General features: G+C 46.5%; 2 protein-coding genes across 3 annotated transcripts in view; one reads left to right on the forward strand and one right to left on the reverse strand.

Moving 5' to 3' along the window:
- Positions 1-814, reverse strand: part of LOC128150653 (uncharacterized) — a 33,078-nt gene extending 32,264 nt beyond the window's left edge. The window contains exons 1-2 of the mRNA XM_052807013.1: positions 802-814; positions 289-576 (exon numbers count right to left, since the gene is read on the reverse strand). Coding sequence (XP_052662973.1) covers positions 289-576; positions 802-814 — 301 coding nt within the window. The remainder of the gene's footprint in view (positions 1-288; positions 577-801) is intronic.
- Positions 573-23,505, forward strand: ANP32A (acidic nuclear phosphoprotein 32 family member A). Of its 2 annotated transcripts, none has more exons than XM_052808355.1 (8): positions 573-866; positions 16,687-16,836; positions 16,988-17,110; positions 18,637-18,835; positions 19,042-19,140; positions 20,711-20,808; positions 21,830-21,890; positions 22,111-23,505. In XM_052808355.1, exons 1-8 carry the CDS (start codon positions 813-815, stop codon positions 22,170-22,172), a joined length of 846 nt encoding a protein of 281 aa, XP_052664315.1. In that variant the 5' UTR covers positions 573-812; the 3' UTR covers positions 22,173-23,505. The 2 variants fall into 2 exon arrangements, with proteins under 2 accessions (XP_052664315.1, XP_052664316.1); XM_052808356.1 differs by lacking the exon at positions 573-866 and adding an exon at positions 3,015-3,161.
- The last annotated feature ends 679 nt before the right edge of the window (positions 23,506-24,184 follow it).

The raw sequence follows: 24,184 nt of genomic DNA on the forward strand, positions 1-24,184 counted from the left end.
CCGGTACAAGCGGCGCCGACACCCTACGCGCTCTCCCGCCGCGGGGAGCCCGCTCAGGGCGGGCAGGGCCCGGCGGAGCGCCCCGGCAGAGCAGGGCGGCTTCGCCTCCCCTCGCGGCCGGCGCCGCCGCTGAGGAGATCGGCGCCCCGCCCCCGCGCGCCGGTCGGTCGGTCCGTCCGCCCGCCCGCCTCCCGCTCTCCCCGCCCCCCCTCCCCATCCCCCCCCCCGCCGGCTGGCCCGCGCGCCATTCCTCGCGCTCCGCCGCCCCTCAGCCGCCCCGCTCCGCACCTTTCCCTCCCTCCTGGCTGCGCGCCCCTGCCCGGGCGGCTCCGGCTCTAGGACCGCTCCCCGCCCCGCGCCTCGGCGCCTCCCCTAGGATCCGGCAGGCGGGGGAGCGGAGGGGCGGGCGGCGAAGGCAGAGCGCACCCCATCCCCACCGCGGAGCCGCCGCCGCTCCTTCCCCATCAGCCACCAGCACGGAATGATCCTCCGCTCCCAGCCGGGCTGTCCCCCTGGCCGGCTTCGCCGCTCCCCCATTGGCTTCCACCGCCCCTTGCCCGCCCCATTGGCTCCGGCCTCGCGTTGCGGAACCGCGGTTGGCGGGGACGGGCGTCAATCAGGCCGGAGCCCCCGGGAGCGCCCGCCTCCGCAGTTATCAGGTTAGTGTTCGCCGCGGTGCTGGGGCTCGGGATTCCGAGCGGAGCTGGTTGAGCCCTCAAAGTCCCTCACCGCGCTGGCTTTGGGGGGGTCTCCGTCGGTGTCACTGCACGAGCGGAGCCGGGGACAGCGAGCGACTCCCGCCAGCCACGGACATGGACATGAAGAAAAGGATCCACTTAGAGCTGCGGAACAGGACGCCCTCAGATGTAAGCAATGCAAAAAAAAAAAAAAATTAATAATAAAAATCCATCCCACATTTTTTTTGGGGGGGGGGAGGAGGGGGCATCCCAACCCCGCGGGGTTTGGGGGGCAGCGGCGGCGGCGGGGCCGCTGCTGCCCTTGAGGTGCCTACCTGTGTGTGTGTGTGTGCGCGCGTGTGTGTGTCTGTGCGTGTGGGGCCGTGCACCCCAATTTGGGGGTGCCCGAAGGCGCACGCGTTACGGTCTAGGGGGAAACTAGAGGCTGCTCCCGACTCTGCCGGTGTGCGATGCCTTCGAGGGGGCTCGCCCGTGCATTAAATAAAAATAAGTTGGTGCTCCTCTCTTGGCGTGTTTAGTTCGCAAATATTTGTACTGGGTGCTGGGCAGGGAGAGGCAGACAGGGACTGCGAGTGAGTTGCAAATGGTTTAGTTTAAAGTGCGTCTTCATTTCTTTGCAGTGATCAGGCAAGAGAGACTGGGGAGCCATATTTGTAACTTTGTAGTCCTCATGAACGCGCCCTTTCTCTCTCTCTCCCTCTCTCCAGATGCTGAGAAGATAAAAGAAAAGAATTTTAAACCAATGCTTAGCGTTTTTGGCGATCGGGTATCGCCGCCGGTAGCGCGAGCGTTGAATAAAAAAAATATTGCAAGAAATAAACGCACTCTCCACCCCCTCCATCCCCACACACGCACAAAAAGGCTGGATGTGTGCGTGTGCGTGTTTTTCTCTCCCCCCCCGCCTCCTTCCCCCTTCCCCCGGGGCCGGACTTCAGGTTGTTGTTCCGCGTCTCGCGGAATAAACGAGAGAGAGAAAAACTTTGTCAGGACAAAAAAAAAAAAGAAAAGAAAAAAGGGAAAAAAAAAACCCCAAAACCAAACCCACCCCCAAAAGAGTCGGGGGCGGCCGGCGGGGGGGTACCCGGAGGCAGGCGGGGCCCCGAACCCGCTCCGGCGGGGCGCGAACTCGGGGCTCCGGGAGGCTGAGGGCAGCGGCGGGGAAGCCCCCTCCCCGCCCCGCCATCCCCCGGCGGGGCCCGCCGCCGCCAGGCCCTTGCATAATGGCCGGGGAGGGCGAGGTGTGCCCCGGCCCCGCCACCGCGGAAGGGGAACGGGAAGGGGAAGAAGGGGGGAACGTACCTCTCCGGGGGGCGCTGGGGGGAGGGCGGAGGCAAGGCGGCGGGACGCGGCCCCGCGGCTTTTCGGTGGCCAAGCGCGGTGTCCGAGGGACAAAGGCGGGCAGGTCGATGTAACCTGCTCTTTAAAGTTTAAAAACTCCTGGGCGAGGAGGAGGAGGAGGAGGACGAGGACGGGGGGGTGGGGGGAGGAGGGCTCCCGCCGCTGTACACGCCGCCGTTCCCGGCGGGGGGTGAGGCGCAGCCCGGCCCGGCCCTGCGCGGCTCGCGGGGGCTCATTGTTCGGGCGCGGGGGGCACAATGAGGCGAGCGGGGCCGGCCGGCGAGCGCCCCCCCCGCCCCGCCGAGCCGCTCCCGGCCCCGCGCTGGCAGCGCCACACCGCAAGTAGGACGCGGCGCCATGTTTTTTTTTTTTTTTCTCCCCCCCCCCCTCCGCCGCCGCCGCCGCCGCCTCCTCCTCCTCCTCCTCCTCTTCCTCTTTTTCCTCCTTTTCCTCAGCTGCGGCGGAGGGAACGCTCGGTCGCGGGCGGCGGTCCTTCCCGCCCTACCGGGCCCTCAGCGCCGGGCCGTGAGGGGAGCCCCGCCGCCCCGGCCCGCCCGCCGCTGGCTCCCGCTCTGGCAGGCCGGGGTGGGGGGGGGAGTAGCGGCGATGTGTGGAAGTGCGACATGAGGCGTTGGCGGAGGGGGCCTTCCCGCCGGCACTGCGGCTGCTGCGGCGGGGCCGGGTGGCGGCGGCGGCGGAGGGGCGCCCGGGCGCCCTCTCCGACATGACTGCCCGTCGCTGGGGCTGCCATTTTGTCGCCGCCGTCGCCGAGCGCGGGGCGGGAGGAGGCTCGTGACGACCGCGGCGGGACGAGCCAGGAGGGTAAAAAGGCGCCGTCGTTTCCCTCCCCCCCTCCTTAATTATTATTTTTAATTATTTTTATTTAATCCCGCGGGTGCCGCCGTGGGGCAGGGGGATGCCCGTCTTCCCGCCCCCGGCCTGCCGCGGGGATCGGGCCCCACCGGGCCGGTAGCGCCGCCGCACCTGCCCGCCCCGCCCCGCGCACGGCAGCGCCCGCCCGGGCGGGAGTGGGAGTGGGGCCGGGGGTGCCCTGCAGCCCCCCCCCCGGGCAGGGAGCGCGGCGCTGGGAATATGCCTTCTTCTTGGGCAGGGCCCTGCGGGAAGGTAGGTCTCTGCTTTTGGAGCTCCTTTTTTTTTTTTTTTTTAATTATTTTATTAGTAGTAGTATTTTGCCTTTTTCCCCGTAGTTTTGGTGGATTTGTCCATCGCTCCTACTGCTGGAGGCTTATTCACCGTTTATAAAGACAGACTTATGGTTTAAAGACTTGATCCAAAGTGTGTTAGCTATAAGCTGGACTTCTCCCCCTCTCCCCCTTCCCCCCCCCCCCCCCTTTTTCCAGGCTTGGATTGTGTTCAGTTTTTGCTCTGTTCTGGCTTACGTCAAAGAAAGTTGAGAGAGCTCTGATCTGGTGGGCGTTCACTGTCCCTCAGTAACACAGAAATCTATGGCAGTTAGTTGTAGAAGGTTTATTTAACCTGTTACTTTTTCTTTTTACCTGCTAGCCTTTAGCTCTGTCAGTGAGTTATGTGTATCTGTCTTCCCAAGGTAGCGAAGGTGATCACCCCGTTACAAAGCCAAATCTTTCTGGTTTCATATGAAGGGGGATAGAGATGCCATTTGGGAATGCTCTTGTGTTTAGAGTCTGTTTTGTAAAGCCATTGATTACAGATGTGTGCACGTGCTTTTGTGTTGTGGAGAATTAAGTGTACAGTCTGAAGTCTGTTTCTCTAAAATACCTATTAAAATAAAATTCAGCTAAATCCAGCTAGTGCTTTAGCTAAAATACTTGGAACTAGGGTTTAGAAGCCAATGTCATTTATTTATGGATTTTATTAAGTCTTTGGGCATGAACAGGATAGTTCTGTGAAGTGTTTTTGTTAGTCTCTGCTTTGATAGATAGGCAGTATTTCTCCTCCTTCTGGGGGATCATTATTTTCAAACTTTTAAGTGTAATGTAAATAAATCTTGGTGAAAATAACTGTGAATATACTTGTTTTGGAGTTTCTGCCCAATACATGCTTAAGTTTTGTGGTACATCTTATGTATACTTAGTATATCCTGTTATCAGAGCGTACGGGATCAAAACTTTTTGTAAATCAGAGTTAGATAATAGGATGTTGATAAGGTGTTGTGGTTCCTTCTGAGCCTATATTAATATTTTACAGTTTGATCTGGCTAATATGGTTCTTGTGTAGAATACTGTGCGCTACTATGCAGCTGAGCTAGCTGCTTTGAGCTGTTAAGTCATATAATCCTGTTAGGTTACATGTTGACTAATAAAACATAAGTGTCCTGAAGTGGATTGTATAGAAGCCATTTCTTCCTTTTCTTCCTCAGCCTTTTTTTTTTTTTTTTTTTTTAATTCGCCCTCTGTTTTTATATGAATTCAGTGTTGGTGAGAGGTCTGGGGTTTTGGAGCTTGAAATTTGTTTTTTTTTTTCTGTGTTGTACAGCCAGAATTGAGCTTGCGCATCTACTTTCTGCCCAGATATTTCAACTTTTTGTCCCATTACATTTAGTGGTCACTTAACAGTAGTGCACTTGCTGTTTCCTTTGTTGCTTTGTTTATCATGGTTTTCTATTATAATTAACTGCTTGCTAGAAATGGGCCAGGTACAATTATTTTACAAGGGGTTTCCTCCAGGAACTGGTAGGTGAAACCACTGACCTCGCAGAGGGGCTGCTCACCTGGGCATGTTTGTGGGCATTGCAAAGACGGTGGAACAGGTTCAGTACTAAGGCTCTTAGCTGTGTGACACAGAGGTAGGTTTTTGAAATTACACACAAAACTCATCTTCTCTGGTGTACAGCTACCATGCCAGTTCATTTAGTCTGAGGACTTAGTGCTTTATCAGCTCAAAACTGTGACAGTGATAAAATACTGACTAACATTGAGTATTTCTTACAGTTCTTCTAACTCTCTGTTGTACTTTAAAACTTATTTGACAGTCTGATTTCTCTCTTTTCTGTAGATCTTAAAACTGAAGGGAAATACGGTGCAAGCATCTATACAAAGTGTTCTTTCAAATGAAGAATATAAATAAAAAGGCTCTTTTCCCCAAGCTAGTTCCTTGTTGTGATGCTTGCAAGAACAGTAAAGAGTTTAAAGTGATACACGTCACTTTAAAGACCTGCATTTAAAAAAAAAATTCTGGTCTTGCGTATGTGTGCAGATACACACTTTTTCACTTTCCCCAGGCTGAACAACCCAAAAATGGGAAGGGGATGTACTCTAGGTTTGAAACAAAGTGGGATATGGTTGTGTCTAGGGAGGCATGAGATCAGCACGTACAAACTATGCGGCATGTGCGGATTATCATGGATTTTTGCGGACTTATATCACTTAACCACTTATGTAGCTGACAGCAGGGTGTAAATGTACAAAGAAGTAGCTGTCTTTTTTGCAAACCTCCCAAGTTCGCATAACAGCTGGTTTTCACGGCTCTGAATTTTCAGATGCAAACCTCTAAAATGAGCATCCTATTGGATGGATGGATGGATGGATGGATGGATGGATGCTCATCTTGGAGGGACTGCAGCCCACAAAAATCAGGCTGGAGAACAGGTGTGATGTGTGAGCTGTCCTCACTGAAATTTAGTTTCACAGTTGACTACCAGGCTGACCAGGGAAATATTTGGCAAATTCTGTTAACTTGGACCAAGTTTTAAGCATATGAAAAGAACTATGAATGTAGAATTGAAAAACACCAGTATATGGATCTAAAACTGGTTGCCTAGTTTTCCCATTTCCTTGTGATGCTGCTAGAAAGAGCAATGGTAGATTTTTATTTTTTTAACCCTCAACTCTTGAGAATTCCCTTTTGACCAGCAATATGTAAAGTGCAGTGACAGTTACAAAATTTTCTGTATGATTCAGGTGTATGTCCAAATACTGGCTTGATAAAAATGCATTACAAGAAACAGCTGGGGTTTAGTTGATGTAATTGTGTTGTAGTCCATCAAGAAATGCATCTCCTGAAGAAAAAAGTGTTCTTGTCCTGCCCAGCAAATGAAACAAGTTGTTGAAAAAAGGCGGGGGGGAAACCCCAAAACTCAGTACAAACCTTCTAGGCTTAAGCCTAGCTATTACAATCCATGCTTGCAGCAGGATTTGTGTGTTATGTATCAATAAATAGAATATACCTTTCTGCTGTTCTGCTCTAAAGGTACATCAGAAACTCCTGAATGTTTCGAGGTACCACTAATCACATGCAGGGATTTAGGACTTTTAAATAAAGTAAAAGATAAAATATTTTAAAGGAACGTATTACCTATGTCAGTGATGCATCTTTAAATGTACATTGAATGGTGGCACAAGTGTCAGTGGCTGTTTGCTCTAAATATTTACATCCCGTAAGGCTGATGTTGACTGGTTCTTCCCATTTCATTCATTCTGTGGATTACTCCCCCCATCCTCCTGCCATAAAGATACAGGTATTGGTAAATTGGAGAAGCCTGAAAAATAAGAACTGAACCTATGAAACATGTGTGGGTGCTATGTCTTGAATGTTTTTTGCATGAATTAAAAGTAAGGAAAAGTTATGGGAGTAGTTCCGGTTTGCACACCAGAATCCTAGGCACCTCTGGGATCCCAGCTCCGTGTCTGGGAGGGAGCAGGACTCCCCAGGGTGCCGGGAAGGGAGGTCCTCTCCTTGCCACCCGCCGAGACAGGCTTGCCATTTGCGGAACTCATGGTGGCTTTCAGCAGTCTTGATTGACGAACAGCTCAGCTCGATGAACCAAACCCTCTGTGTCTGCAGCGAGGTACAAGTCTCAAGTGGGAATAGAGAGCAGTGATGTTTTTGTTGTGCTTTGGAGTGATGGACACTTCTCAGCTATTTATGTGACACTACTGGACTTGTTCTGCATATAATTTTTTCCTGTCTCCTCTGTTGCTCAGCTATCCTTCAGACAAAATAGCTAGTAAATACGTAGTCTGTCTTTTTTTACTAGGTTGCTAAAAAATCAGTCCTGAAGCCCTTGCATATGTAAGCATGACCTCTGAAATCTCCCCCCCCCCCCCCAAAAAAAAGCCTTAGTGTTTTGTCTTTACGCTGCTGTGTAAAAGTTGTGCTCTCTACCGGAGCACTCATTTGTCCATTGACTTGGTCTATCAAACACTTTCCCTTCGAAGCCATAAAAAAAAAGGCTAGGAAAAGCTTATCTTTTGCAAGTGTGGTTTGCCAATGCATTCTATAGCAGCTGACATATTCAGAGACTGCTTTCCATATTAAACATGCAGTTCTTAAAATTAGTCTTCATTTAAATGCAGTGTTTCTCTTTTTATGTCTGTCTCTACATCAGTCCTTTGTTGCTGAGGGCAATTCGGAGTACGTGCAACTGAACAAACTACGCAGTTCAGCTAAATGCTTAAAATTTCTAACAAGAACTTTCAAATTAGAGGTGCGATGCAATCTTATGTTTTGCTTCTGGTTTATTTAATAATAGCTGGCAGTGAATGAAAAGCACTTGGGGTGTGGTATCAGGCACTCAGTTTCTCAAATAGAGAGAAACTGAGATGCGGAGCTGAAGTGACCCGTGCAAAGTCGCCCACTCCGGCCAGGAGCAGAGCGAAGTGCTCTGCCGGTAGGTGATACCATCTGTAGAGAAGAGAGACGCAAGCAACATTAGTGTGAATATTAAAAAGCATTTAATGCAAAAATCAAGCAGTTTAGTCATGTATTTGAAACAGTCTATCTAAAGAAATATTTGGAGTTTTTACAGAGTTATGCTGCTAACAGTAGAAACAAAAACGAGAACTAGCTATATGCTTTTGAATGAAACAGCTTTTCATGTCACTGGAGTGTGTTCTCGATTTATTAATTAGTATGTTGCTTATGCATATGGCTATACTGACCCTTGTAAATGTGTGAAAGTATATTTATGTGACTCATGGGGTTTCGTGGTTGGGGGGGTGTTTTTTGTGAAAGACAACAGTAGATTATTCTTTCTGGAAGTTTTCTAGTACTGGAGATGCCTTGTAATTAGATTGACTGTAAGACGTAGTCAGAATTGCCAAGACTCTTCACCCTTCTGCTGCTTATGTGTTTCACTTGGACCTTTAGTTTCTCATAGAACAGAGCAAAGGGACGTAAAATTAGTTGGAGCCATATGTATTGCTTTGAGGGTTTATAGCTGTGCTATGAAAAATATTAGAGGGTAAAAAAAGTAAATGTATTGATATTGAGCCAGATTTTTTCTGAGCTGTGCAAGCAGCCTTAAGCTGTCTCTGAACACAGAGCAGCTTTGATTTAAAAAAAAAAACAAAACCAAACCACAACACCACACCACCCCCACCAACAAAAACAACAAGTAAACAAATAAAACAACAAAAATTTCCTGACTCCCCTCCCCTGCTCCTTTCCCTTTGCTGGGGTAGGGGTGTTGGAGCGTCCCCCATACGTGCAGAGTGGCCAGCAAAAAGAGGACACTGACTGTGCTCATCCTTGTGGGAGTTAACATAAACAGAGCCCAGCTCAAGGGGAGTTTAAAAGGTGGCTTTAAACTGCTATTTTACTGCATCACTTTGAACTTGGGTACAGCGGTTTAACAAGCTGCTTGAGTCCGGACTGTGACAGATGTCCACAGAGATGCCCGTGTTGTCACTGGATCGGTCTTGGTACCTAAGGAAATATTTTCATGCAATTCCTTGGTTGCACCCTTGTCTGGAGTAAGTCCGAGTTTCTTCATCATGTGCTTGTTGGATCAAATAAATTAAATACAAAGTGCTTGCTAGGGTATAGTGTACAAACACAGAGTAAACCTGTACGAGAACCATGGCATTATGGTTCAAAGACAGCAGTATTGGGATCCGCGCACATCTATGCATATTGGTGCTTGTAGTGAAAAACATGAGAGGCACCAAAACTGTATTGGCATGATGCTGGAAGTTCAATTTTGGGCTTCTAAAATCCTCCGCTGAAGCGTTTGGTGGAAGTTTCTGAGAAAGATGCAGAAGAGGAATTAAAATATGAAAGTTTGACAGGGTTGCATCATTTGGAAAAATCGTAGATTAATTTTGAGGTCCAGTAGTAGTTTCACATGACCTTGTTGCAAGAATTTGGAGTTTAGCTCAGTTGAATGGGTATAAAATAGGCAAAACAGCTAGAAGTGGAGCAGGTTGCCATTGAACCAGTCTGCACTGGAAGCTGTTTTGTTCAGCAGTTGTGAATTGCTTGGTATTGAAGGGGCCAGCTGCAGAGTGCCAGTGGAAGGGATGCCTTTGTTCAGGTGTGGGGAGTGTGCCTGGGGGAAATCCTGTAAACTTAAGCCTGAACTGCGTTGAAGTCCTGACAGGCACCTGGCATTCAGCCATGGTGAAGATCTTTGCTTGTACTTGGTGTCCGTAATGGTGGTAATGGAGCCCTGCTCAAAATTACAAGGTATACGCATTAATCCCATCCAGTCCCTTCCCAGCTGTCAGTCACTGCCTCTGCTAATACGATTCTCAAGTACTCTGGCTGCTAGATATCTTGCCTGTATCTCAAGTGAAGTGGTTTGTGTTACATGGCCATCTTTTGCACAGCATTGCTCCCTGCCCCAGGAATTGTAGTTTCTGTGCCTAATACAGTAATGACCAGAGCCTGTTCGAGGTAAATGGTTGTTGGCTAACTAGTTTAAGACATGTACTGCAAGTGAGTTAAATCTATTTATCTCATCTCAGATACTCATAAAAAAGCCTTGAAGGGATGTATCAAAATCCAAAATCATGTGCTGGTTTGGTAAGGAGAAACTTAACTGCTGTCACCTGCAGTTGGTGCCTTTATTCTGGTTTGCTTTTTCCCTGTGTATCTTGGTGGAGAAAGAGGATGTCAACACTATCGGAATTTTCCCTTCCCTGTTAAATTTAATTCTGTTCGCAGTTAGATCCTCATCCCCGAGCATCTCCACCAGGCAATGCTGAGCTGCCCAGAAGGAGCAGTGGAGGATTGCCCTGCTAAAGGGGAGTCCCTCATGGCACCAAGCCAGCACAGTTGGTGCCATGGCACTTGCCTCCCTCCCCTCCCCTGCCTGCCTGCCTGCCTGCAGGCAGCATGCCAGAGGTAGCAGGGGGCACAGCCCGAACGGGCAGCACTGGCAAGCCTGGAAAAGCTGAACAGCTCTTGAGGGGTATCTGAATTGATGTACAGCAGCCTAGTAGCTGCTCTAATTTGGGCGAGAGATTATTCTGCACTCCTCTTTCTCTCACTGTTTTCCACCAGGAGCTGAACTATGTGTAGCCTGGCTCTGCTGTGTGTTTATATCACAGGGGGTCCTAACATGGCTGAAGATCCATCTTGAATGCAGGTGGCAAATGGCATGTGGTGCTATCTTTTTTTAAAAAAAACTAAGTTCTTCAGGTTGGTTACATTTTGATGATCATCTTAGAGCAGAAATGGCATCACGTCTTTGAGCATTCAGAGCAGCTTTGTTAGCCCAAGGTATTAAGTAGGCTGTTCATTCAAGAATTCTGTGGCCTAGTCACATTCCAGATAGTATCTGAAATGGAAATTCATGCAATGTTTATCTCCTCCAGTAGTAACTTTGGGGGAAGCTTGTAACATGAGCGTGGAGAACATCATGTCCTTACCATCACTGTGGAGCTGAGCATGAACACTGGGCTCCTGCAAGACTTGAGCAGTATCTTGAGCCTTGTCAAACTCATGCCTTCCCCAGCAAACAAGAACGTCGTGACTGTGGAGGGCTGGCTTCTCTTAAATTTTGCTGCACAAACCGAGTGGAATAGAAACCTAAGCAGATCTGTTGCTGCTCAAGGTTCCCCAAATCTGCCTGAGTACAGATCTAGAATACGGTACAAGAAGTAGGAGGACACAACTCTTGGCAGTCTGGTTACAGTAGACAGCAATAGTCATTCTTTACTGTGGAGTGATGCAAAGCTTTGCATGGGCTATGCAGGCTTTTGAGACCGAAAAAATCCCACAGACAGAAACGAAGTGTCTTGAAGAAGTGCATGTGCATCTGGGAAAGAATAAAACTGTCTCTGCTTTCAAAAGTAATTTGGACTTCACTTCCACTTACCACAACAGGCTTCCCTTGCTCTCCCCTCCCTTCTTTCCACAGCTTTGCCCTCCTCCACATGAGGTTTCCATTGGGTTAAGAGGTATGGAGGACTTCTCTGAATGCTCCCCTGGATCATTTGGTTGAGAGCAGTGCAGGACAGAGTTAACACCCTCATCTTTACCTGCTTTTTTCGATAAAAATGCCGCATAGTGGGATATTCCTGTCCTAGGGGTACCATATGCAATGTACACTTCAAAAGCATCTGGTCCATTGTGCTGAAAATGAGATGTTACAGCCTTTGCTGTTCTGCTTATAAAGCCAGCAGAATGGTATTTGTACTTGTAAATTTGCCTTTTATCTTTTAAAATTATATTCACAACTGTGTCCTTCTGTCACCTTGTTAAGCCTTCAATTACAGACTGGGATTTGGGAATTTAGTCCCAAGTTCATGGATCTCTGTGCCCATGGGTTGTAGGCTTTCTGAAGTAGAGACTTAGCCTTTTTACCTGTTATGATGGAAATATAGATTAAAGGTTAAGGTGGTGACATGCGCAGCTTAACAGTTGTCTGTGTGTGATTATACTCTATTGATTGCGTGTGTGTTGATGAGAGTATGGTCCCTTCCAGAGAGGCAGCCAGCACTGGGAAAGGGAGGTAGGGGAAGGTGTGCCAGGTGCTATGCACAGTGAGTGAGTCCCAGATGTCACTTGAGATGACTGCCATGAAAGCCAGTGGCTGCTTACACATGGTTGCCTGTTCTTACCCTAGGAGTAGGTTGGAGTTTTGCAGTATACCACACGGCTATACTAAGGATGTCGTATATGCATTTGGGAACACAGCTTAATGCAGTAACCATACTAGGAAAAAGATAAGAGTCCCTGGTTATCAAGCAGGCAGTAATGTAGAGTGTGATGTCATGGAAGTCATGAAGAGATATAGGGGATGCTGTAATCCCCAGTTAACAGTGCAGCGTGTGTTAGCAGAGATGTGATGTGATGTCATTTGCTGAAAGCATCTGGGACTATCAGAAATAGAAACTGGGATGACCACAGGAGAACAGGTCCAAGGAGCATGGTCTGAAGAGTTTGTTGAAGAAGCAGCAATCTCCTTGCTTACATGTGACTGCTGAAAACCAGCAAACCACACAGCAGCACTCAAGCAGAAGTATGCTTGGAGCAGGAGCAGATGGCACCCACTAATCGGGGAGAGGGTAGCAGAGCCCTGAGCCACTCCGGGAATGCAGAGGACAAGGCAGAACAGCAGGCTGGGTGCAAAACGCTTGGCAGTTGAAGCTGTACGATGTGTAATATCCCTACCCAAGCACCTGATGGTGCCTTAAATGCTATCAAAGACACGGTTATGTACGACGGGAACCAACCTAGCCACCTGCATGTTAGGCTTTCTGCTAGATGTTCACCTGTGGGTGCCTTCTTAGCTGTTTAGGTAAGTTTTGCGGTGTTGTTCGTGGTGGTTGGTTGCCTATGGCACGTTGCTCTTCCGCTGTTTCTCACTATGTAGCAGTTTTTTGCGAAGATAAGTAAAGGTCATGTGGTTTGTCTTTTACTAGTACTCATATTAGTACTTACTCCAATTAGTGCTTCGATTTGCTTATGCATTGTGGTATAGACAGTGATATAGTTAACGATACACAACTTCTGCAAGTTTTATCTTCTTGTCTTTGATGCAGCTAAACACAAATTAGCTGAGGACACTTACTCCCTTAGCCTCTCTCTCCAAATGTGTTCAGATTGTCCTCCCTAATTCTGATGGCTTATCTCTGTGTCTGTACTATTACAGAGACTGCAGTGTGATACAGCTAAATTGGTTCAGACCAGCTGAGGCCCACTCATTTCATTCAGGTATATAACAAGACTCAGAAAGGGTGCTCACCCAGGCTACTTGCATCAGGCAAAGGTTTATTCTGTGTTTCGGTGACAGAAGATAAAGAGATGTAAAAATTGTAGTCTTACTGTGCATTTTCAGGGAAGTTCAGTAGATGTTTGGAGAGTGATTCAGGAGGTGGAATTTTCCTTAAGATTACAAAGACTTCTGAAAAACAAACAAGTAATAGGGTTTTAGTCCTTCTGTCATACTTTTGTGGTAGTGAGCTGTTTTAGATGGAATGTAGCTTTACTAAGGTCACCTTTCCACTTCTCCCTCTGTACACTGACACAGTTATGAGCTCACTAACTGTCAAGGCTGTAGTACGCCTGGATGAGGCCCAACATCCTCACAAAGGGGCTAAGGTTTGAAAAGAGGCCTCTGTGCAGCAGCCAGCACGTTGGAAAAGTGTCCTGTTAATAATCCAGAGGGGCCTTGGAGGGCAGTGCCCTCTCCAGTTAACTGCAAAACAGCGAGTTCTTAAGGAGGAGATGGCAAGTGAGAGTGGAAGTGGAGGAGAATGGGATGCGCAGGAGCACAGGCTGAGAGGCTATGGGCAAAGAGCAGCAGGGTAATTTTAATACTTAGAAAAACTGTATAAGCTGGTGGTAGTTTCTACTGCTTGTACTGTATGCAGGAGATTTGGGTGTGATGCAGCAGTGAGAGCGCATGTGGCAGTGAAGTTGGGAGAAGCCCCACAAGCCCAGTTCGTCCTCCTTTTGCATGCGTGTATTTTCTACAGGATTCTTAAATCTCTTAGAACATGAAGCTGTCTTAATTTTGACTTGAATGTTATTTTATGGAGTCATGTTCTTTCAGAAGTGATTCAGTGTATTAATATACCTCTGACCACATAAGCACTGAAATTACGTTGCTGTGATTGTACTTGGGGAGTGTTAGGAGCCTGTACCCTGCCGTTTTCCTAAACGAGCTCTTCGATTCAACCAAGCTTTCTACCACTTGCAGACCTGGCTGGTTTTATTCCATGATAGCTTCGCCATGGAGTTGTTTTGACTGTACCTTTGCCTAGTATCTTGGTACTGGGTGCAGTGAAGAAGAGAGCATTGCAGTTATGTATCAAAGTTTTCTGAAAAGCAGAGAGGAAGCTGCAGTCTTGCCCTCAAAAGAGCAAACTGAAAGTAGAAGCCAGTTGGCTCTTCTGCCACCATATTAAAGAGTTTTTCTTCTGCATCCATTGCTATTTCCAGCTCCCCATCAAATCTTTTCTCTACCCCTGAGGAAGCTTTGTCCGATTCCCTGTTTGCCTCTTTTCCATCCTGTGTTTGGGGAGGATGAAGGGATGGATGTCCCACCTCCTGGAGTGAGGGCAGATGCCATTTCTTTCTCAGTGTGAGGTTTAGGTGCTGCTTTGCTTTCTGCCTTTGGTCTGCTGCATAGCTCAGAGCCAGAGCTGACTCTAAACTGTGCTGGCTGCTGCAGCTGTGAGCATTTTCCATCCCTGAACTCCCTCCTGCCTTGCTTCATCTTCCTATTTGTGCTCTTGCAAACTTAGTTTGCAAAGAGGATAAGGCAAAAAAAGACCTCACGCTCTACACAGCATGGAGATCAGCCCCTTTCTGCAGAGAACCTCTTCTTGTGCGGCACAGTGCAGCTGTGCTCCTTTACCCTCCTTGCTCCAAAACGTGTCTGTAGGTGGGTGCCCTGATGAGCCACCTCGCTGGCCAAGGGAGATAGTGGGGCAGGCAGGGGCCTCGTGTGGTGGTGAGCAAGGACACAGATAGGGGGGAATGCAGCTGCTGTATGGTCTGGGTTTGGGGTGGAGCTTCTTTTATTTTACTTTTTTTTTTCCTTCTTTAATTTTTTGGCGGGAGCTCTGTGTGTGTGTGAAGCAGATGACTGAGAAAACCGTGTGTTTGTCCCTGAATTGATCTCGCTGGAGGATTCTGATACTTAAATAGTGTTACAGTAAGAAGATACGCATGTTTGCCTTTAAAATGGCTTTCGTGCTGTCTAAGTTTCAAAGCAAAGGGGGTTTTCTGTAGTTTGCTTTTGGGGTTTTGTTGTTTGGGGTTTTTTTTCCCCAGTGGAATAGATGTATGTGGGATCAGGAGCATTCGACTTGATCTTTGGTTTATTCTAACCAGTCTAAAATTCTTCTGGAAGACTTTTGTGTAGTCATTCCCTATCATAATTCTTCTAGGAAAATTGTAGAGTCTTGGAAAATGTATTTCCTGTCTAACGCTGGTCCTCCTACTCTCAATGAATCACTTGTACTCTTGTGTTGCTTTGGGCTGACTTCCCTATTGACTTCAGTGCCTGGGATTTAATTAGAAATCTAGGGATGTTATTTGGAGCTATAAAACTACATCGGATTCTTCTCTGAGCAGTGGGATTACAGTAATAAAAAAATTAAGAAAATTAAATATTTGCACGTTAACTGTCCGTGGTGTGAAATGAAGAGTTGCTTCATGTTTCTGCATACACTGCAGACTTCTTTTATCCCATCCTCAGCGTAAAGCACCACTCCCTCCCTTTCCAAACCTGTAAATAAACCTCAAGCACGGGATGGAGTCTGCAGTGCATGCAGAAGGATGGGTTTTCCTAGGTGTTTTATAGGGGAGAAATAATCCCCAGAAATTCTCCATCGGTGTGAAAATGTCTGCATGTTCCCCGAATGGGTGGGCCCTTCCTGTGGAGTCATAGTCTTCGGTGGCAGAGCTTCCCCAGAGCTCAGGAAAGCTCATGCTGGCTACTGAGGGACTTGAATCCCATAAGGCTGACCTGGGTTTAGGGTGAAAAGGAGCAGTCTTATTCAGGCTGGGGCGTATTTAGGGGCTCTTTTGTATTGATGCTGTTGTTTCGTGTCCGTTGAAGATAGCACCTGCAAAAATTCTGGTGCTCTGTTTAAAAACAACAACAAAACCCTGCAGGCTGTAACTTGCTGTACACACCCATGTGGCTGTCCAGCTTTGGCTGTCGGGCAGGTCCTGTGCTGCTCAGGCCCATGGGGACATTATCTTCACCTCTCCCTTCGAGCCTCCCTGCTGCAACAGGGCAAGGGAGATAAGGGGTATACTGCTGCTGCAGCAGCAATGCTCACAGAACCTCCCCTGCCAGCATCATCCTACACATCCCTTGCAGTTCCCCAAGAAAGGAGTTGCCTCTGTGGAGATCTTCCCCTAAAGTACTAATCATTATTAAGCTACTCTAATGAGGAGGGGTGAGGGTGGAGGACTGCAACAAGACCTGGTTTAGGATCACCAGTACCTTCTTTAGGTTTCAGGAGTGTCTGAGGAGACAGTAATCTCTCCACGCTTGAAAAGCTCAAATAATTTTTGCATGCAGAAATAAGCTATTTTACCAACTGATGATGCGTTGTAATAGCATGATTTGTACGGAGTGTCAAAGTTGTAGGTTAGTTTAAAAATAAATAGGTTGCGTTTATATTTTTTAGAATGCTTATTGCTTGCATTTACTAAAGACGATGCTACTTCTAACAGTCAAATTGGTTAAATCGGGATTAATGTTTTTGAACAGTTTACATTGTTCTTAGAACAATACCAAGGTGGGCAGTTGAAGCAAAGCCAAATACCTGTGTTTCTGAAACAGTGCTAACCATGCTAGCAAAAGTAAGGATCAGAGACTGAAAGTAACCTTTCGCATACTTGCCAGTTTACTGGAATACCTTTCATTTTTGCCTGATCTGTGTCATCCTTTGCTTGTGAGTGAAATCTTTATCCTCCATGCAGAACGTTTTATGCACATTTTGCATTGTTCTCTTTCCAGGTTAAAGAACTCGTTCTTGACAACTGTAGGTCATACGAAGGCAAAATCGAAGGCCTCACAGATGAGTTTGAAGAGCTGGAATTCTTAAGTACAATCAACGTAGGCTTAACCTCAGTTGCAAACTTACCAAAGTTAAACAAACTTAAGAAGGTAAATAAAATGTCCTATGCCATATCCCTCCCTCTTTGCACTCTACTGCATGTGTCAAATAGTTGTTTGTATAAAAACGTAATGTAGCTGACCAGACTGCTTTGTGATACACGTTTGCACTAAAAACTCAAGATGTTTATGTGCCTTTTAGCTCGAGCTAAGCGACAACAGAATCTCAGGAGGACTGGAAGTGTTGGCAGAAAAGTGTCCGAACCTCACGCATCTAAATCTAAGCGGCAACAAAATAAAAGATCTCGGTACAATAGAACCTCTGGTAAGTTGATGCGGTACAGGGTGAAATCAAACCCCATTTTGTGACGAGTAGAGGCATTACGGGCTTGGAAAGTCCTAAAGCAGCTTGCAGTGGAGTGTCCTCGGTGCTTATCTCTCCAGCCAGGTTGCTGTGGGGCTCAGCCTGGCCCCGGGCTGTCTCTCAGCCCTGCCCCGGGGCTGTGCCGGCAGCGTGAGCGGCGGCTGCTTCCCTCTAGTGGCTGCGGCTCGGCCGCTGCCGGGGCTGGGCTCTTCCCACAGGCCCTGCAGGGACCACCATGGCTTTCCACGGTGGTGTGGGCTGTGGGTCTCTCTCCCAGATGCTCTGCTTCAGCTCGGTGTGTTTTCTGTTGAAGCGTTGGGTCTAAAAATCACCAGCCACCACTTCTGCCCAGGGGTGCGGCGTGTGCTGATGGTGGCAGGGGCCAGCTGCAGCACCGTGTGCCTCTGTACGGGGTTGCTCGCTGCAGCTGGGCAGAGGTCGCTGAGCTTCCAACTTATTCCTGCTGGTTTCCATTGCCTCTCCTGCTCACGGTCATTATACTTCTTATTTCAAGTGCTGAGAGCAAGTTTGTCAGGTCACGGTTCCAAAAAGCATCCAAGTGTCAATTCTGGTGTTGCTGTTTTCTAGTTCTTGGTTTGCATGCCCTTTGCTCTCCAGAAAGGAAGAGGTTTGGCTCATGCTTGTTTCCCAAATGCTTGCTCTTAAAATGTCTCAAGGAGCAGTTCTCAGATGAGTCCATCTTGGATCTCCTTTCCCCCAGCAGAAGGAAAGAGCAGAGCCATTAAACTCATGTAGCAAACAAATGAGAGAGAGGATTGTAACTGCTCCCAGTTTCAGGCTTATTGTTTTCTTGATGTCACCATTGCTCTACAGACTGAACTCCAGAAGGGAGATATTTCATAAGACTTGATACAAATCCTCAACTGCTTGTGCTTTTGTTGTTAGTACTTTGAAGTGCTGTGGGCAGTGCAGACTACCTCAAAAAAAAAACCAAACCCCAAACTAAAAACAGGAATTTAATTCCTGTTCAATTTCTAAGCCTTTTTTCATTTTTCCAAAGGCTAAGGTACAGTCATTAAAATTTTTAAAATCTCTCTTAGCAAAATCCTTGCGTCCAAAGAATAGTCTGTTTCTTGTTCCATTGAAAATAGTAGTTTAAATAGACCTGGCTGCTGCCTCCAATATCTTGCCTTGTGCTTTTGGGATAACTGACTGGACTATTACTTATTCTTAGCTTGGCCCCTTGCAGCATGTGTGATTTTTGCACCATTACCTCTTTCCAGACTTCAGTCTTCTATTTACAAGATGCTGATCTTGAGAGAGGGCATTTTCCGCTCTCAGATACCAAAGCAGCAATGGCCAGGCATTGCAGATTGCTGTTCCACACCAATTTAGCAGGCAGAGACGAAAATGACCCTTTTGTCATAGGAAGCTCTTGAGCACATAAACTCTGGCTGCTATTGCATTCTCTGCTCTGTAGAGAATTATTGTAACACTGAACTTCAGAGACTTTTCTTTCTTTGCAGAAAAAGTTAGAAAACCTGAAGAGTCTAGATCTTTTCAATTGCGAGGTAACCAACTTGAACGACTATAGAGAAAACGTATTCAATCTTCTCCCGCAACTCACATACCTCGATGGCTACGATCGGGATGACAAAGAAGCACCAGACTCTGATGCAGAGGGCTACGTGGAGGGCTTAGACGACGAGGAGGAAGATGAAGATGGTATGTGAATTGTGCTACTTAGTGTACGTAAGTTAAAAGATCGATATGCTGCCTAGTACATTTTGCTTCCAGCTCTGACTTGTTGGCAAGAGAAGGGTGTTCTCAGCAGCTCCTTCCTGACTGATGTAAAGGAGAAGTACCTCAGTGTCCTCTGAAGGAACGAGGGGAAAGGAGATGGGCAGGGCCTGAAAGAGCTACTTTCTCAGTCTTATCTCTAGTGAAAGATCGAGATGACAAAGAAGCACCGGACTCTGATGCAGAGGGCTACGTGGAGGGCTTAGACGACGACGAGGAAGATGAAGATGGTATGTGAATTTGTGCTACTTGGTGTACGTAAGTTGAAAGATTGATGTGCTGCGTGGTACATTTTGCTCCCAGCTCTGACTTGGTGGCAGGAGAAGGGTATCCTCAGCAGCTTCTTCCGACTGATGTGAAGAAGAAGTATATCAGCTTCCTCTGAAGGAATGAGAGGAGAGAAGATGGGCAGGGCCTGATGGAGCTACTATCTCAGTCTTATCTCTAGCAAAAGCTGGGGAGTGAAAGGGTGGTAGAAGAAAGGGACCAGGAGGAGGAGTAAGACCCTGAAAGAGTTCAGGGAACAGTACACCCCAGGGGACGAGGACATAAGGCAGAAATGGGTAAGAAAGGATGGCGTGCTCACACTGCAGTTTTCCAGGAACTGTGTGGTCAGGGAGGTATGAGCAATTGTGTAGAGACTGATGGAGAAGGGTAGGGTGGAGAACCAGACCGGGCATAGAAAAAAAGTAGCTGAGTCAAGGAGTTAAGTAAAGGAGCCAAGGCATTAATAGGAGTTTGTAGCTGCTCCGTGAGGACAAAATGAACTAGTTGAGATCAGGCAGAAGAGAGGAGAGTGTATGTATTGAAGTCTGCCTGGGGCAAGCTCTGTGAAAGGCACTAATTAGGCAGCAAGCAACTTTTTAATGTTAGGAAAATGTACGGTGGGTCCCACTGCGCTGTAGGTGCTGTTCTGCCTGCCCGGCAGACTGCACTCAGAGGCATCAGTGTACCAGTCGGATGAGTATCCGGCTGAGTTTGGGGAATTTGCTAGACTCTTCAAACCCAGCTGCACAGCAAAAGCAAAATAGCTGGACTTGCACTTTTCCCTCGAGCGCTGAATGTGAGCTCTGGTGAGAGGGGCGAGTGCTGCAGCAGTGCCTGGCAGAGCGGTGCATTCAGCCAGCAGCACGCAGGTTCAGCAGGGACAGGTTCTCCTCATCAGAGTACAAGTCTGGGCCTGCATTCAAATGCATGAAAAAGCTCCATAACACCATTCCTGCAGCATGGAAAAACAATTTCTGGTTTGTTGCTTGGACTAGTTGCATTTAATCTCTTTACTCTTGAAAAGAGATTGCAAACCCATAAGATGGATTGTGTGTGAGCCTCTTGTATTGCTCTGGCAGCATAAAGGCAAGGGCTGTCCCTTGGGGAGGGTTCCTAGTGCATGGTTGGCTTGTCAAGGTCTGCTCTGTCCCTGGTGGGAGCAGATGAACACTTGCAGATGGAGAGCTGCAAGTGTCCCACAGGCTCAGAAATGCGTATTAGTAGTGGGAACTGGAGCAGCTAAAGCTAAAGCAGTCCTGAGGCTGCTGTGACTTACTGTCAAGGCCCCTGCAGCCCTTGAGCAGTTCAGACCATGGGTGCAGCTGCCACACTACCCTGTCACTAGGCTAAAGAGACACAGGACTACATCTAGCCCTGTCTAGCAGCTGGAGAGCTGCCTTTAATTCTGTACAGCCCTTAAGCAAAGCTTTCCATTTGCTCCTTGTGTCGGTAGGAGGTCACATCTCAGGTGGCAATGTTGCAAAAAAAGTAAACTTTAAATGTCTGAGTGGTTAATCTTGTTTGACTGTATAGAAGAGGAGTATGATGATGATGCTCAGGTAGTAGAAGACGAAGAAGATGAGGAGGAAGAAGAAGAAGGAGAAGAGGAGGATGTGAGCGGAGAAGAGGAGGTAAGGATTTATGCAGTTAATAATGGGTGTAGAATGAACATGCTCTAACTGGGAATAGTTGGGCAAGAAATGGACCAAATATTGGAGGCTTTGAGTACTTCAAGCGTGTGCTTGCTTTTTTACTTGAGAAGCATCACAGTGGGGGGTGGCTTTGAGGCATGCCTGTCTATGAGCCAGATGCCATCTAGTGACCATTGACATGAAATCATTCTATTTATTGGGCTGATGTCAAAAATACTATCAGGAACATCTGCAGACCTAGTTTGCGGGGCCTTTGAAGGGCTGGGGTTACAGCCTCCATACAGACGAGAGTGGTGCGTGAATTACTGACTGTGCTCTCAGACCAATGTTCCTCCTTGGGCATGTACCTTGTGATTCCTCAGGACGCTTAAATTCTTAGCATAGTCCAGCTCCAGTGTGTAGGGTGTGCTGAGCCTGTCACAGTTTGCTGAGACTTTGCTGTTAGCAGAACCACTGGGATGGGGCTAAAATTTGACTGTAGGAGGTCATATTATCTCTCAGCTGGTCAAACGATCTTAGATACTTAACTGCCACTCCTGAATGGTTGGTCAGCCTCTTCTCAAAACCAACAGCAGCTCCTCAAGCTCTGGAGATGTCTGTTTGTGTTTTAACTCTCTCTACCCCTAGAACATGTGCCTTCTCCTACTGACCGGTCAAGTTTTACTAAACTCAGGACATCATAACAAAATTTGCAGCTGCATATCAGCGTGAAGTATAAAACCATTTTCTCACTGAAGACTTGAAGCTAGAAGTGGCTGCTATGATTGCTTCTGATTTTCTGCAATGAAACTTGGGCCAGAGTCCAGTTACACTGTAGCAAAAAACTGCACTTATATAAGTGCGTGGGAAGTGTCTACCTTTTTGTTTGGTTTTTGTTTAAGATACTTCAAGGACTTTCTCTCTGTTGTAAAATGCTGTTGGATATTGCCAAATTGTGAAGGGTCCTGTACTGAAACTGACTTTCTTTAATCCTTCCTTTATTTATTTTTTTCTAATTCAGGAGGATGAAGAAGGCTACAACGATGGTGAGGTAGATGACGATGAAGATGAAGAAGAGCCCGGTATGGCAGCAATCCAGTTTTTGCTAGAGATAAAATAATGATAATGATAATAATAATAATAATAAGGTAAAATACCATTTTCTAAAAAACAGGCTTCTGTTTGTATTCGTGCTCCTTTGATAGTAAGCCAGTTGCCAAAGTAGAAGCTTGTTGAACTTCTTCAACTCCTCAGCAGTATGAGGGAGCACTCATGTGATTCAAGTTGTGTTTTATTTTCTAGATGAAGAACGGGGACAGAAGAGAAAACGAGAACCTGAAGATGAAGGGGATGAAGATGACTAAACTGAATAACCTATTTTGAAAATTTCCTATTGTGATTTGACTGTTTTTACCCTATATTTTCCCTCCCCACACCCCCAATCTTTTTTTTTCTTTTTTTTTTTCTTTTTTTTTCTTTTTTTTTTTTTTTTTTCCTGATTGTAATGTTGCTGTGGGAACGAGAGGGAGAAGCAGACTGGGTGGGCAAGGGAATAAAATACTATTTTTACTGCCACTCCTCCTCCTATTCTTTTTAAATTTTTTCTTTTTGTCCCTCTCTCAGTCCCTGTAACTGCAATAGTAAGTATAAACCAAGTGGTAATTTGTTTCTTATTATTGGAGTGGATAGTTTGACATCTTTGGAAAAAAAAAAAAAAAAGGTTTAAGATCAGTGGATGATACCCCAAATACACATACTCTGTTCTGAGACAGCTGAATAGCATTGGTTGTTGGGATTTTTCCACCGCTGCCAGTCACTAAATACATTATAAGCATTTTTTTGGGGGATGCTGCAAATTTAGGCAAAGCATCCCTCCACAGCAACAGGTGTGAGAATGGCATATTGATAAAGTGATTTCTTTGTTGCCTGTCCGTGAATGACTGCCATTTTCAGCCAATGCTTTCCCTGCTTTTGTAGGTACCTTTTATTTTGCTGTATGTAAATAGTGACCAAATGTTTTTGTTGGGTTTTTTTGGGGTGTTCCTTTGGATCTGGTTTGTGGGGTGAATTTGCAATATCCCCTCCCTGCCCTGTGTGTTGTGTGTTTTCCTTTCTGTTTGTTTTTGGGGTTGTTTTTTTTTTTGGCTAGGGTATAGCCAATACACTGAAAATGGCAGGCATTTAAATATATATATAAATATATATAAAAAGTGTTCCTAATTCCTGAGTTACTAGTGAAATGAATTTGACAATTGTAATAAAAAAATGTTTCAACCCTTTTAAATAAGGTGTGTACTATTTTGGTCTGTAATATATAACACCTAGTCAATTTTAAGTGATGAGAAACTACTTCCACTTGTGCTATATACTTTGAAAATTTTTACAAACCTAAATACAGGAGGCAGTTCAGCATGTAGGGTAGGAGGTTTCTTTTCATACACTCAAGCACGAGATACTAATACAAAATTGTATTTTCTTACCTAGTGGAAGTCAGTAAAATGACTGAAAATACCTAGTGAATGTACAGTTTTACTTTCATATCCCTCTTTAAAATAGCTTTAGAAGTGACTTGTATTTCCTAGTCAATATTTCATCTGTATAAATACATTTGCAACAGTTTTTTTTTCCCAGAAGAGCCAAACTTTGAGTTTTATGTCTGTTTGTCATTGATGAATTTCAATAAATCTTTTTATACAATTTTTCTGTGGCTTATTTGAGTAAAATGGGCCACTGGGAAGGAATTGCATACCTTTTTAAAAAGGCATTTACTAAGCTATTCTGGTAAATACCCTGATACTTTTAGTAGCTTGATGATACGTTTTGCACCATAAAAACTACTTTTAGCCATGGTCGGGTGAAACCAAGGGAGGCGTTGTGGCTTTAATGCAAATAATGGTATGCCATTTTTCTTTCAGAATGAGGGTTTCTTCTGTGTTACCAGCATGAACTCTTGATTTCCTTCGTCTGAGTGCGGTGCTGTGGTTCAGTGTGTGAGTTCTGGGTTAGTATATCTAGGAGCTTTGGTCATCCGAGACAAGGGCTGTCTGCTATGACTTACTGCCAGTCCAGAGCAAGGTCTCTGTGTTTTCCTCTCTCGTGAATGAGTTGTGTCTTAAAGGTGAATGGCACAGCAAGTAGCATATTCTGTGTACTTTAAGTTTCTGTGCCATGCAAGAGCATGAGAAGCTGTGGAGGATCACGTATTTCTTCTTAACCAGATCTCTTTGGAAAAAAACAGGCCTTTTTTGTAGGTGGGAAACTACACTATCCTGAAGCGTTGTGTAGGGTGGGGGGTTTTGTTTGGTTGTTTGGGGTTTTTTTTAAGAGGAAATCCAACTGGGCTCTCCAGGGAGAGGAGGAGGGAAATCCTGGCTCC

Source organism: Harpia harpyja, chromosome 14 (genome assembly GCF_026419915.1).
Source record: "Harpia harpyja isolate bHarHar1 chromosome 14, bHarHar1 primary haplotype, whole genome shotgun sequence".
In the NCBI taxonomy this organism is placed as follows: domain Eukaryota; kingdom Metazoa; phylum Chordata; class Aves; order Accipitriformes; family Accipitridae; genus Harpia; species Harpia harpyja.

What these genes read in the sequence shown, in the direction of transcription:
- ANP32A (XM_052808355.1), top strand. Translation starts at nt 813, where the DNA reads ATGGACATGAAGAAAAGGATCCACTTAGAGCTGCGGAACAGGACGCCC. An exon ending in GGAACAGGACGCCCTCAGAT is followed by an intron (nt 867 to 16,686) that starts GTAAGCAATGCA and finishes TTCTCTTTCCAG; the next exon opens with GTTAAAGAACTCGTTCTTGA. An exon ending in TGAAGATGAAGAAGAGCCCG is followed by an intron (nt 21,891 to 22,110) that starts GTATGGCAGCAA and finishes TTTATTTTCTAG; the next exon opens with ATGAAGAACGGGGACAGAAG.